This window comes from Mustelus asterias, unplaced genomic scaffold, assembly GCF_964213995.1.
Source record: "Mustelus asterias unplaced genomic scaffold, sMusAst1.hap1.1 HAP1_SCAFFOLD_3948, whole genome shotgun sequence".
Taxonomy (NCBI): Eukaryota; Metazoa; Chordata; class Chondrichthyes; order Carcharhiniformes; family Triakidae; genus Mustelus; species Mustelus asterias.
The window spans coordinates 2,501-16,609 of record NW_027593893.1 but is presented as its reverse complement, the minus strand read 5'-3'; the positions used below and the strand labels follow the sequence as shown (position 1 = coordinate 16,609).

Here is a 14,109-nt window from a genome sequence, read left to right as displayed (position 1 = left end):
CCCCATAGAAAGCATTCTTCCTGGTTGTATCACAGCTTGGTCTGGGGCTCCTGCTCTGCCCAAGACCGCAAGGAACTACAAAGGGGTCATGAATGTAGCCCAATCCATCACCAGTCTCCCATCCATTGACTCTGTCTACACTTCCCGCTGCCTCGGGGGAAAAGCAGCCGGCATAATTAAGGACCCCCCCACGCACCCCGGACATTCTCTCTTCCACCCCGGACATTAACCTAGTGTTGTGAGACTTCTAACTCTGCTTTCTCAGTAGACTAAGGAAATTTGACATGTCCGCTACGACTCTCACCAACTTTTACAGATGCCCCATAGAAAGCATTCTTTCTGGTTGTATCACAGCTTGGTCTGGGGCTCCTGCTCTGCCCAAGACCGCAAGGAACTACAAAAGGTCGTGAATGTAGCCCAATCCATCACGCAAACCAGCCTCCCATCCATTGACTCTGTCTACACTTCCCGATGCCTCGGGGAAAAGCAGCCGGCATAATTAAGGACCCCCCACGCACCCCGGACATCCTCTCTCCCACCTTCTTCCGTCGGGAAAAAGATACAAAAGTCTGAGGTCACGTACCGACCGACTCAAGAACAGCTTCTTCCCTGCTGCTGCCGTCAGACTTTTGAATGGACCTACCTCGCATTAAGTTGATCTTTCTCTCCACCCTAGCTGTGACTGTCACACTACATTCTGCACCCTCTCCTTTCCTTCTCTATGAACGGTATGCTTTGTCTGTGTAGCGCGCAAGAAACAATACTTTTCACTCTATCCCAATACATGTGACAATAATAAATCAAACCTCTGGCATGTGGGAAGTCTGGGAATAAGATCCTGAGGGCAGAACGCAAATCCAGATCACTCCCTCCCTCATTTCCCGATCGCCCGCACGTCCCCCATCCCAGGGGAGACTCGCTTCCCCCCACGCCCCCTCCCCGGCGAATCGAGAGACCGGCTCACACACGTGCCCACCTTCTCCTCGTAGATGGCGTGGATCTGTGCCACGGCTTGGGCAATGCCCTCCTTATCTCCAATGAGGACCATCTCATCCTTGGCGACACCTGGGGGAGGGATGTTGATCCGGGCTCCCGTCTGCTCAGAGATCCGGGCAGCCGTCTGCCCGCGGGGTCCGCTGATGAAAGGGTGGAAGGTCTTGTCGATGGAGAGTCGCTGGACCACCCGTTTATCCTGTCGGGGGGGGGGGGGGGGGGGGGAGAGAGCAGGAGGGGGGGGGGGGGGAGAGCAGGAGGGGGGGGGGGGGAGAGAGCAGGAGGGGGGGGGAGAGCAGGAGGGGGGGGGAGAGCAGGAGGGGGGGGGAGAGGGGAGAGGCAGGAGGGGGGGGGAGAGCAGGAGGGGGGGGAGAGCAGGAGGGGGGGGAGAGCAGGAGGGGGGGGGAGAGCAGGAGGGGGGGGGAGAGCAGGAGGGGGGGGAGAGCAGGAGGGGGGGGAGAGCAGGAGGGGGGGGGGAGAGCAGGAGGGGGGGGGGAGAGCAGGAGGGGGGGGGGAGAGCAGGAGGGGGGGGGAGAGCAGGAGGGGGGGGGGAGAGCAGGAGGGGGGGGGGAGAGCAGGAGGGGGGGGGGAGAGCAGGAGGGGGGGGAGAGCAGGAGGGGGGGGGGGAGAGCAGGAGGGGGGGGGAGAGCAGGAGGGGGGGGGAGAGCAGGAGGGGGGGGGGGAGAGCAGGAGGGGGGGGGGAGAGCAGGAGGGGGGGGGGAGAGCAGGAGGGGGGGGGGAGAGCAGGAGGGGGGGGGGGAGAGCAGGAGGGGGGGGGGAGAGCAGGAGGGGGGGGGGAGAGCAGGAGGGGGGGGGGAGAGCAGGAGGGGGGGGGGAGAGCAGGAGGGGGGGGGAGAGCAGGAGGGGGGGGGAGAGCAGGAGGAGGGGGGAGAGCAGGAGGGGGGGAGAGAGCAGGAGGGGGGGGAGAGAGCGGGAGGTGGTGGGGGGAGAGCGGGAGGGGGGGGGGGGGAGAGCAGGAGGGGGGGGGGAGAGCAGGAAGGGGGGGGAGAGCAGGAGGGGGGGGGGGGGGAGAGCAGGAGGGGGGGGGGGAGAGCAGGAGGGGGGGGGGGGAGAGCAGGAGGGGGGGGGAGAGCAGGAGGGGGGGGGGGAGAGCAGGAGGGGGGGGGAGAGCAGGAGGGGGGGGGAGAGCAGGAGGGGGGGGGAGAGCAGGAGGGGGGGGGAGAGCAGGAGGGGGGGGAGAGCAGGAGGGGGGGGGAGAGCAGGAGGGGGGGGAGAGCAGGAGGGGGGGGGTGAGCAGGAGGGGGGGGGAGAGCAGGAGGGGGGGGGAGAGCAGGAGGGGGGGGAGAGCAGGAGGGGGGGAGAGCAGGAGGGGGGGGGGAGAGCAGGAGGGGGGGGGGGAGAGAGCAGGAGGGGGGGGGAGAGCAGGAGGGGGGGGGAGAGCAGGAGGGGGGGGGGGGGAGAGCAGGAGGGGGGGGAGAGCAGGAGGGGGGGGGGACGGGGGGACGACCAGGAGAGGGGGGGACGACCAGGAGAGGGGGGGGACGACCAGGAGAGGGGGGGGGGACGACCAGGAGAGGGGGGGGGACGACCAGGAGAGGGGGGGGGACGACCAGGAGAGGGGGGGGGGACGACCAGGAGAGGGGGGGGGGACGACCAGGAGAGGGGGGGGGGACGACCAGGAGAGGGGGGGGGGGACGACCAGGAGAGGGGGGGGGGACGACCAGGAGAGGGGGGGGGACGACCAGGAGAGGGGGGGGGGACGACCAGGAGAGGGGGGGGACGACCAGGAGAGGGGGGGGGACGACCAGGAGAGGGGGGGGGGGACGACCAGGAGAGGGGGGGGGACGACCAGGAGAGGGGGGGGGGACGACCAGGAGAGGGGGGGGGACGACAGGAGAGGGGGGGGGGACGACCAGGAGAGGGGGGGGACCGACCAGGAGAGGGGGGGGACGACCAGGAGAGGGGGGGGGGGACGACCAGGAGAGGGGGGGGGGGGACGACCAGGAGAGGGGGGGGGACGACCAGGAGAGGGGGGGGGGACGACCAGGAGAGGGGGGGGGGGGACGACCAGGAGAGGGGGGGGGACGACCAGGAGAGGGGGGGGGGACGACCAGGAGAGGCGGGGGACAGAGATAATGTTAAAAATGTGTTTATTAATCACAAGTCAGGCTGACATTAACACTGCAATGAAGTTTACTGTGAAACTCCCCACGTCGCCACACTCCGGTGCCTGCTCGGGTCAATGTGGAGTTTTTTCAAGGAGCAGCTACTGCGAGTCTGTGATAGGTATGTCCCTGTCAGGCAAGGAGGAATTGGTAGGGCTAGGGAACCGTGGTGCACCAAAAAAGTTTCTTTGTTGGTTAAAAAGAAAAAGGAGGCTTATGTTCGGATGAGACGTGAGCACTCGGGTAGTGCACTAGAAAGCTTTAGATTGGCTAAGAGGGAGTTGAAGAGCGAGCTTAGAAGGGCTAAAAGGGGACATGAGAAGACTTTGGCGGATAGGGTTAAAGAGAATCCTAAGGCGTTCTATAGGTATGTCAAGAACAGAAGGTTGGTTAGGGCAAGTTTAGGGCCAGTTATAGATGGCAGAGGGAAGTTATGTGTGGAACCGGAGGAGATTGGTGAAGCATTGAACCAATATTTCTCTTCGGTGTTCACGCAAGGGGACATGAATATAGCTGAGGAGGACACTGGGTTGCAAGGGAGTAGAATAGACAGTATTACAGTTGATAAGGAGGATGTGCAGGATATTCTGGAGGGTCTGAAAATAGATAAATCCCCTGGTCCGGATGGGATTTATCCAAGGATTCTCTGGGAGGCAAGAGAAGTGATTGCAGAGCCTCTGGCTCTGATCTTCAGGTCGTCGTTGGCCTCTGGTATAGTACCAGAAGATTGGAGGTTAGCGAATGTTGTCCCATTGTTTAAGAAGGGGAACAGAGACTTCCCCGGGAATTATAGACCGGTGAGTCTCACTTCTGTTGTCGGCAAGATGTTGGAAAAAATTATAAGGGATAGGATTTATAGTTATTTGGAGAGTAATGAATTGATAGGTGATAGTCAGCATGGTTTTGTGGCAGGTAGGTCGTGCCTTACTAACCTTATTGAGTTTTTTGAGAAAGTGACCAAGGAGGTGGATGGGGGCAAGGCAGTGGACGTGGTATATATGGATTTTAGTAAGGCGTTTGATAAGGTTCACCATGGTAGGCTTCTGCAGAAAATGCAGATGTATGGGATTGGGGGTGATCTAGGAAATTGGATCAGGAATTGGCTAGCGGATAGGAAACAGAGGGTGGTGGTTGATAGTAAATATTCATCATGGAGTGCGGTTACAAGTGGTGTACCTCAGGGATCTGTTTTGGGGCCACTGCTGTTTGTAATATTTATTAATGATCTGGATGAGGGTATAGTTGGGTGGATTAGCAAATTTGCTGATGACACCAAAGTCGGTGGTGTGGTAGACAGTGAGGAAGGGTGTCGTAGTTTGCAGGAAGACTTAGACAGGTTGCAAAGTTGGGCCGAGAGGTGGCGGATGGAGTTTAATGCGGAGAAGTGTGAGGTAATTCACTTTGGTAGGAATAACAGATGTGTTGAGTATAGGGCTAACGGGAGGACTTTGAATAGTGTGGAGGAGCAGAGGGATCTAGGTGTTTGTGTGCATAGATCCCTGAAAGTTGGGAATCAAGTAGATAAGGTTGTTAAGAAGGCATATGGTGTCTTGGCGTTTATTGGTAGGGGGATTGAATTTAGGAGTCGTAGCGTTATGTTGCAACTGTACACAACTCTGGTGCGGCCGCACTTGGAGTACTGTGTGCAGTTCTGGTCCCCACATTACAGGAAGGATGTGGAGGCTTTGGAGAGGGTGCAGAGGAGGTTTACCAGGATGTTGCCTGGTATGGAGGGGAGATCCTATGAGGAGAGGCTGAGGGATTTGGGATTGTTTTCGCTGGAAAGGCGGCGGCTAAGAGGGGATCTTATTGAAACATATAAGATGATTAGAGGTTTAGATAGGGTGGATAGTGATAGCCTTTTTCCTCTGATGGAGAAATCCAGCACGAGGGGGCATGGCTTTAAATTGAGGGGGGGTAGTTATAGAACCGATGTCAGGGGTAGGTTCTTTACCCAGAGGGTGGTGAGGGATTGGAATGCCCTGCCAGCATCAGTAGTAAATGCGCCTAGTTTGGGGGCGTTTAAGAGATCCGTAGATAGGTTCATGGACGAAAAGAAATTGGTTTAGGTTGGAGGGTCACAGTTTTTTTTTAACTGGTCGGTGCAACATCGTGGGCCGAAGGGCCTGTTCTGCGCTGTAATGTTCTATGTTCTATGTTCTAATGCACCCTAACCAGCATAACTTTCGGGGGAATGGGGGGGGAGTGGGAGGGGGAGTGGGGGGGGGGGGGGGGGGAAGAGGGGAGAGGGGGGGAGGGGGGGGAGGGGGGGAGGGGAAGGGGGGGGAGGGGGGAGGGGGGGGCACAGAGTCGGACAGAGAGTTCATAAGTTTGATTTGATTTATTATTGTCACATGTACTGGGATACAGTGAAAAGTATTGTTTCTTGCGCGCTATACAGACAAAGCATACCGTTCATAGAGAAGGAAAGGAGAGGGTGCAGAATGTAGTGTTACAGTCGCAGCTAGGGGTGTAGAGAAAGATCAACTTAATGCGAGGTAGGTCCATTCAAAAGCAGCAGGGAAGAAGCTGTTCTCGAGTCGGTCGGTACGTGACCTCAGACTTTTGTATCTTTTTCCCGATGGAAGAAGGTGGAAGAGAGAATGTCCGGTGTGTGTGGGGGGGGGTCCTTCATTATGCTGGCTGCTTTTCCCCCGAGGGAAGTGTAGACAGAGTCAATGGATGGAAGGCTGGTTTGCGTGATGGATTGGGCTACATTCACGACCTTTTGTAGTTCCTTGCGGTCTTGGGCAGAGCAGGAGCCCCAGACCAAGCTGTGATACAACAAATCCTTTCTGGTTGTATCACAGCTTGGTCTGGGGGCTCCTGCTCCGCCCAAGACCGCAAGGAACTACAAAAGGTCGTGAATGTCGCCCAATCCATCACGCAAACCAGCCTCCCATCCATTGACTCTGTCTACACTTCCCGCTGCCTCGGGGAAAAGCAGCCGGCATAATTAAGGACCCCCCCCCACGCACCCCGGACATTCTCTCTTCCACCTTCTTCCATCGGGAAAAAGATACAAAAGTCTGAGGCCACGTACCGACCGACTCGAGAACAGCTTCTTCCCTGCTGCCATCAGACTTTTGAATGGACCGACCTCGCATTAAGTTGATCTTTCTCTACACCCTAGCTGTGACTGTTACACTACATTCTGCAACCTCTCCTTTCCTTCTCTATGAACGGTATGCTTTGTCTGCATAGCGCGCAAGAAACAATACTTTTCACTGTATCCCAGTTACATGTGACAATAATAAATCAAACCCCCCCCCCCAGCTCCGTTTCCCGTCCTTTGACCCGCTCAGGTCCGGAAGGGTCACGGGTCACGATCGACGCCCCCTTACCTGCTCCGCCGAGAGGTCCACGATCTCAGCGCGCGCCTTCTCCACGCCCTCCTTGCTGCCCGAGACATCGATCCGGCAGCTGGGGTCTCCGGGTTGCGGGATGGTGACCTTGGTGGCGGTCCGCAGCTCCAGATCGCGGAGCCTTTCGCCGCTCCGGCCAATCACGAAGCGGTGGTGTTCCTTTGGGATCTCCAGGGAGATGACGGACTGAGGCGGGAAGTGGGAGAGAGAGAGAGAGAGAACAAAAAAAGATTCAACGAACCGTCAAACTCCCTCCAAGACTGGCGGAATCTCGCCGCATTTACGGGCAAACGGAAACAGGACAGTCATAGAATCATCGAATCTCTACAATGCGGGAGGAGGCCATTCGGCCCATCAAGTCTGCACCGACCACAATCCCACCCAGGCCCCATAACTCCATACTCATTGATCCTGCTAATCCCTCTAATCTACGCATCCTGGGACACTAAGGGGCAATTTAACATGGCCAATCCACCAAACCTACCCATCTTTAGACATTAAGGGGCAATTTAACATGGCCAATCCACCTAACCTACCCATCTTTGGACACTAAGGGCAATTTAGCATGGCCAATCCACCTAACCTGCACATCTTTGGACACTAAGGGGCAATTTAGCACGGCCAATCCCCCTAACATACACATCTTTGGACACGAAGGGATAATTTAGCATGGCCAATCCACCTAACCTGCACATCTTTGGACACTAAGGGGCAATTTAACATGGCCAATCCACCTAACCTGCACATCTTTGGACACTAAGGGGCAATTTAACATGGCCAATCCACCTAACCTACACATCTTTGGGCACTAAGGGACAATTTAGCATGGCCAATCCCCCTAACCTGCACATCTTTGGACACTAAGGGACAATTTAGCATGGCCAATCCACCTAACCTGCACATCTTTGGACACTAAGGGGCAATTTAGCATGGCCAATCCACCTAACCTGCACATCTTTGGACACTAAGGGGCAATTTAGCATGGCCAATCCCCCTAACCTGCACATCTTTGGACACTAAGGGACAATTTAGCATGGCCAATCCACCTAACCTGCACATCTTTGGGCACTAAGGGACAATTTAGCATGGCCAATCCCCCTAACATGCACATCTTTGGACACTAAGGGGCAATTTAGCATGGCCAATCCACCCAACCTGCACATCTTAGACACCAAGGGGCAATTTAGCATGGCCAATCCACCAAACCTACCCATCTTTAGACACTAAGGGGCAATTTAGCATGGCCAATCCACCCAACCTATCCATCTTTAGACACTAAGGGACAATTTAGCATGGCCAATCCACCTAACCTGCACATCTTTGGACACCAAGGGGCAATTTAACATGGCCAATCCACCTAACCTGCACATCTTTGGTCACTAAGGGGCAATTTAGCATGGCCAATCCACCTGACCCGCACATCTTTGGACACTAAGGGACAATTTAGCATGGCCAATCCACCTAACCTGCACATCTTTGGACACCAAGGGGCAATTTAACATGGCCAATCCACCTAACCTGCACACCTTTGGACACTAAGGGACAAATTAGCATAGCCAATCCACCTAACCTGCACATCTTTGGACTGTGGGAGGAAACCGGAGCACCCGGAGGAACCCCAGTCACGGGGAGAATGTGTAGACTCCACACAGACAGTGACCCAGGTCTGGAATTGGACCCGGGTCCCTGGTGCTGTGAGGCAGCAGTGCTGAGGGACAGAGATGCAAGCCAGGCCCCGTATGAAAGCCTTTCCCAGAGACTCAAACTAAAGTTCTACTCTTAAATTAGAGTGTCATCCAGGTTTACAGCTTGGAAACAGGCCCTTCGGCCCAACTTGTCCATGCTGCCGCATTTTTTTAAACCCCTAAGCGAGCCCCAATTGCCTGCATTTGGCCCATATCCCTCTATACCCATCTTACCCATGTAACTGTCTAAACGCTTTTTAAAAGACAATATTGTACCCGCCTCTACTACTACAAAGATGTGCAGGTTGGGTGGATTGGCCGTGCTAAATTGTCCCTTAGTGTCCAAAGATGTGTAGGTTGGGTGGATTGGCCATGCTAAATTGTCCCTTAGTGTCCAAAGATGTGCGGGTTGGGTGGATTGGCCATGCTAAATTGCCCCTTAGTGTCCAAAGATGTGTAGGTTGGGTGGATTGGCCATGCTAAATTGCTCCTTAGTGTCCAAAGATGTGTAGGTTAGGTGGATTGGCCATGCTAAATTGTCCCTTAGTGTCCAAAGATGTGCGGGTTGGGTGGATTGGCCATGCTAAATTGTCCCTTAGTGTCCAAAGATGTGTAGGTTAGGTGGATTGGCCATGCTAAATTGCCCCTTAGTGTCCAAAGATGTGTAGGTTGGGTGGATTGGCCATGCTAAATTGCTCCTTAGTGTCCAAAGATGTGTAGGTTGGGTGGATTGGCCATGCTAAATTGTCCCTTAGTGTCCAAAGATGTGCGGGTTGGGTGGATTGGCCATGCTAAATTGCTCCTTAGTGTCCAAAGATGTGTAGGTTGGGTGGATTGGCCATGCTAAATTGTCCCTTAGTGTCCAAAGATGTGTAGGTTAGGTGGATTGGCCATGCTAAATTGTCCCTTAGTGTCCAAAGATGTGCGGGTTGGGTGGATTGGCCATGCTAAATTGCCCCTTAGTGTCCAAAGATGTGTAGGTTGGGTGGATTGGCCATGCTAAATTGCTCCTTAGTGTCCAAAGATGTGCAGGTTGGGTGGATTGGCCATACTAAATTGTCCCTTAGTGTCCAAAGATGTGTAGGTTAGGTGGATTGGCCATGCTAAATTGTCCCTTAGTGTCCAAAGATGTGCGGGTTGGGTGGATTGGCCATGCTAAATTGCCCCTTAGTGTCCAAAGATGTGTAGGTTGGGTGGATTGGCCATGCTAAATTGTCCCTTTGTGTCCAAAGATGTGTAGGTTAGGTGGATTGGCCGTGCTAAATTGTCCCTTAGTGTTCAAAGATGTGCAGGTTAGGTGGATTGGCCATGCTAAATTGTCTCTTAGTGTCTAAAGATGTAGAGGTTGGATGGACTGGCCATGCTAAATTGCCCCCGATTGTCCAAAGATGTGCGGGTTGGGTGGATTGGCCATGCTAAATTGTCCCTTACTATCAGGGGGATTAGCATTGTAAATATGTGGGGTAATGGGGATAGGGCATGGGTGGGATTGTGGTCAGTAGAGACTCAATGGGCCGAATGGCCTCCTTGTGCACTGTCGGGATTCTATGATATCAAAACAACTCAACGTGTGTCAGCAAAATAATCAAACACAAATTAATAACAAGACTCGGAGGGATTCGCCAAGAGTAACCTGGTCAACGGTGATGGACTGGAGGAGGGTCTTAGAGGCAGCGAGGGCAGGGAAGAGACGGTGAGGGAGTGTGGGAAAGAGGCAGCGGGGTGGGGGGAGAAATTCCAGAGCTTAGGGACCCCCCCAAGCAGCTGAAGGCACGGCTGCCAATGGCGGCGCGATGGGAATCGGGGGATGCTCGAGAGGCCGGACTTGGAGGAGCGCAGAGATCCCACGGAGTCAGAAGTTTACAGCATGGAAACAGGCCCTTTGGCCCAACTTGTCCATACCGCCTTTTTCTAAACCCCCTTAGTCCCAGTTGCCCACGTTTGGCCCATGTCCCTCTATACCCATCTGAGAGAGAGGGGCGGGCACGGTAGCACAGTGGTTAGCGCTGCTGCTTCACAGCTCCAGGGACCTGGGTTCGATTCCCGGCTCGGGTCACTGTCTGTGTGGAGTTTTGCACATTCTCCTCGTGTCTGCGTGGGTTTCCTCCGGGTGCTCCGGTTTCCTCCCACAGTCCAAAGATGTGCGGGTTCGGTTGATTGGCCAGGTTAAAAATTGCCCCTTAGTGTCCTGGGATCCGTAGGTTAGAGGGATTAGCGGGTAAAATATGTAGGGATTTGGGGTTAGGGCCTGGGTGGGATTGTGGTCGGTGCAGACTCGATGGGCCGAATGGCCTCCTTCTGTACTGTAGGGTTTCTATGACTTCAAGAACTGTCTAAATGCCTTTTAAAATGCAAAATTGTACCCGCCTCTACTACTGCCTCTGGCAGCTCGTTCTAGACACTCACCACCCTCTGAAAAGATTTGCCCCTCTGGACACTTTTGTATCTCTCCCCTCTCACCTTAAACCTATGCCCTCGAGTTTTAGACTCCCCAACCTTTGGGAAAAGATATTGACTATCTCGCTGATCTGTGCCCCTCATTATTTTATAGACCTCTATAAGATCACCCCTCAGCCTCCTACGCTCCAGAGAAAAAAGTCCCAGTCTATCCAGCCTCTCCTTATAACTCAATCCATCAAGTCCCGGCAGCATCCTAGTAAATCTTTTCTGCACTCTTTCTAGTTTAATAATATCCTTTCTATAATAGGGTGACCAGAACTGTACACAGTATTCCAAGTGTGGCCTTACCAATGTCTTGTACAACTTCAACAAGACGTCCCAACTCCTGTATTCAATGTTCTGACCGATGAAACCAAGCATGGGGAATGCTGCCTTCACCAGTCAGTCCACCCGTCATTACAACCCTCCACTCTCTGAGGGTTATAGGTGGTTACAGAATAGGGAGGGGGTGTAGGGGGCTGGAGGATGTTACAGAGATAGGGAGGGGTGTCGGGGCTGGAGGAGGTTACAGAGATAGGGAGGGGTGTAGGGGCTGGAGGAGGTTACAGAGATAGGGAGGGGGTGTAGGGGGCTGGAGGATGTTACAGAGATAGGGAGGGGTGTAGGGGGCTGGAGGAGGTTACAGAGATAGGGAGGGGGTGTAGGGGGCTGGAGGAGGTTACAGAGATAGGGAGGGGTGTAGGGGGCTGGAGGAGGTTACAGAGATAGGGAGGGGGTGTAGGGGCTGGAGGAGGTTACAGAGATAGGGAGGGATGTAGGGGGCTTGAGGGGGTTACAGAGATAGAGAGGGGGTGTAGGGGCTGGAGGAGGTTACAGAGATAGGGAGAGGTGTAGGGGGCTGGAGGAGGTTACAGAGATAGGGACGGGCTGCAGGGGGTTACAGAGATAGGGAGGGGTGTAGGGGCTGGAGGAGGTTACAGAGATAGGGAGGGGTGTAGGGGCTGGAGGAGGTTACAGAGAAAGGGAGGGGTGTAGGGGCTGGAGGAGGTTATGGAGATAGGGAGGGGTGTAGGGGCTGGAGGATGTAACAGAGAGAGGGAGGGGTGTAGGGGCTGGAGGAGCTTACAGAGATAGGGAGAGGTGTCGGGGCTGGAGGAGGTTATGGAGAGAGCGAGAGGGTGTGTAGGGGCTGGAGGATGTAACAGAGATAGGGAGGGGTGTAGGGGCTGGAGGAGGTTACAGAGATAGGGAGGGGTGTAGGGGCTGGAGGAGGTTATGGAGAGAGCGAGAGGGGGTGTAGGGGCTGGAGGAGGTTACAGAGATAGGGAGGGGTGTAGGGGGCTGGAGGAGGTCACAGAGATAGGGAGGGGTGTAGGGGCTGGAGGAGGTTACAGAGATAGGGAGGGGGTGTAGGGGCTGGAGGAGGTTACAGAGATAGGGAGGGGTGTAGGGGCTGGAGGAGGTTACAGAGATAGGGAGGGGTGTAGGGGCTGGAGGGGGTTACAGAGATAGGGAGGGGGTGTAGGGGTTGGAGGAGATTTCAGAGATAAGGAGGGGGTGTAGGGGGCTGGAGGAGGTTACAGAGATAGGGAGGGGTGTAGGGGGCTGGAGGAGGTTACAGAGATAGGGAGGGGTGTAGGGGGCTGGAGGATGTTACAGAGATAGGGAGGGGTGTAGGGGGCTGGAGGAGGTTACAGAGATAGGGAGGGATGTAGGGGGCTTGAGGGGGTTACAGAGATAGAGAGGGGGTGTAGGGGCTGGAGGAGGTTACAGAGATAGGGAGAGGTGTAGGGGGCTGGAGGAGGTTACAGAGATAGGGACGGGCTGCAGGGGGTTACAGAGATAGGGAGGGGTGTAGGGGCTGGAGGAGGTTACAGAGATAGGGAGGGGTGTAGGGGCTGGAGGAGGTTACAGAGAAAGGGAGGGGTGTAGGGGCTGGAGGAGGTTATGGAGATAGGGAGGGGTGTAGGGGCTGGAGGATGTAACAGAGATAGGGAGGGGTGTAGGGGCTGGAGGAGGTTACAGAGATAGGGAGGGGTGTAGGGGCTGGAGGAGGTTATGGAGAGAGCGAGAGGGGGTGTAGGGGCTGGAGGAGGTCACAGAGATAGGGAGGGGTGTAGGGGGCTGGAGGAGGTCACAGAGATAGGGAGGGGTGTAGGGGCTGGAGGGGGTTACAGAGATAGGGAGGGGGTGTAGGGGCTGGAGGAGGTTACAGAGATAGGGAGGGGTGTAGGGGGCTGGAGGAGGTTACAGAGATAGGGAGGGGGTGTAGGGGCTGGAGGGGGTTACAGAGATAGGGAGGGGTTTAGGGGCTTGAGGAGGTTTCAGAGATAGGGAGGGGTTGTAGGGGGCTGGAGGAGGTTATGGAGAGAGCGAGAGGGGGTGTAGGGGCTGGAGAGGGGTACAGAGATAGGGAGAGGTGTAGGGGGCTGGAGGGGGTTACAGTGATAGGGAGGGGGTGTAGGGGGTTGGAGGAGGTTACAGAGATAGGGAGGGGTGTAGGGGGCTGGAGGAGGTTACAGAGATAGGGAGGGGTGTAGGGGCTGGAGGGGGTTACAGAGATAGGGAGGGGGTGTAGGGGCTGGAGGAGGTTACAGAGATAGGGAGGGGGTGTAGGGGCTGGAGGAGGTTACAGAGATAGGGAGGGGGTGTAGGGGCTGGAGGAGGTTACAGAGATAGGGAGGGATGTAGGGGGCTTGAGGGGTTTACAGAGATAGGGAGGGGGTGTAGGGGCTGGAGGAGGTTACAGAGATAGGGAGGGGTGTAGGGGGCTGGAGGAGGTTATGGAGATAGGGAGGGGTGTAGGGGCTGGAGGGGGTTACAGAGATAGGGAGGGGGTGTAGGGGCTGGAGGAGGTTACAGAGATAGGGAGGGGGTGTAGGGGGCTGGAGGAGGTTACAGAGATAGGGAGGGGGTGTAGGGGGCTGGAGGAGGTTACAGAGATAGGGAGGGGGTGTAGAGGGTTGGAGGAGGTTACAGAGATAGGGAGGGGGTGTAGGGGCTGGAGGAGGTTACAGAGATAGGGAGGGGTGTAGGGGCTGGAGGAGGTTATGGAGATAGGGAGGGTTTGTAGGGCGCTGGAGGAGGTTACAGAGATCGGGAGGGGTGTAGGGGCTGGAGGAGGTTACAGAGATAGGGAGGGGTGTAGGGGCTGGAGGGGGTTACAGAGATAGGGAGGGGTGTAGGGGCTGGAGGAGGTTACAGAGATCGGGAGGGGTGTAGGGGCTGGAGGAGGTTACAGAGATAGGGAGGGGTGTAGGGGCTGGAGGGGGTTACAGAGATCGGGAGGGGTGTAGGGGCTGGAGGAGGTTACAGAGATCGGGAGGGGTGTAGGGGCTGGAGGGGGTTACAGAGATAGGGAGGGGTGTAGGGGCTGGAGGAGGTTACAGAGATAGGGAGGGGTGTAGGGGCTGGAGGAGATTACAGAGATAGGGAGGGGTGTAGGGGCTGGAGGAGGTTATGGAGATAGGGAGGTGTTGTAGGGGCTGGAGGAGGTTACAGAGATAGGGAGGGGTGTAGGGCGCTGGAGGAGGTTACAGA

At 55.9% G+C, this 14,109-nt stretch overlaps 1 protein-coding gene across 1 annotated transcript in view; it reads right to left on the bottom strand.

Moving 5' to 3' along the window:
* Positions 1–976: 976 nt before the first annotated feature.
* LOC144490877 (vigilin-like) overlaps positions 977–14,109 on the bottom strand; it is a gene marked incomplete at both ends in the record, with an annotated part of 14,372 nt that continues 1,239 nt past the window's right edge. The window contains 2 exons of the mRNA XM_078208563.1: positions 977–1,192; positions 6,464–6,670. Coding sequence (XP_078064689.1) covers positions 977–1,192; positions 6,464–6,670 — 423 coding nt within the window. The remainder of the gene's footprint in view (positions 1,193–6,463; positions 6,671–14,109) is intronic.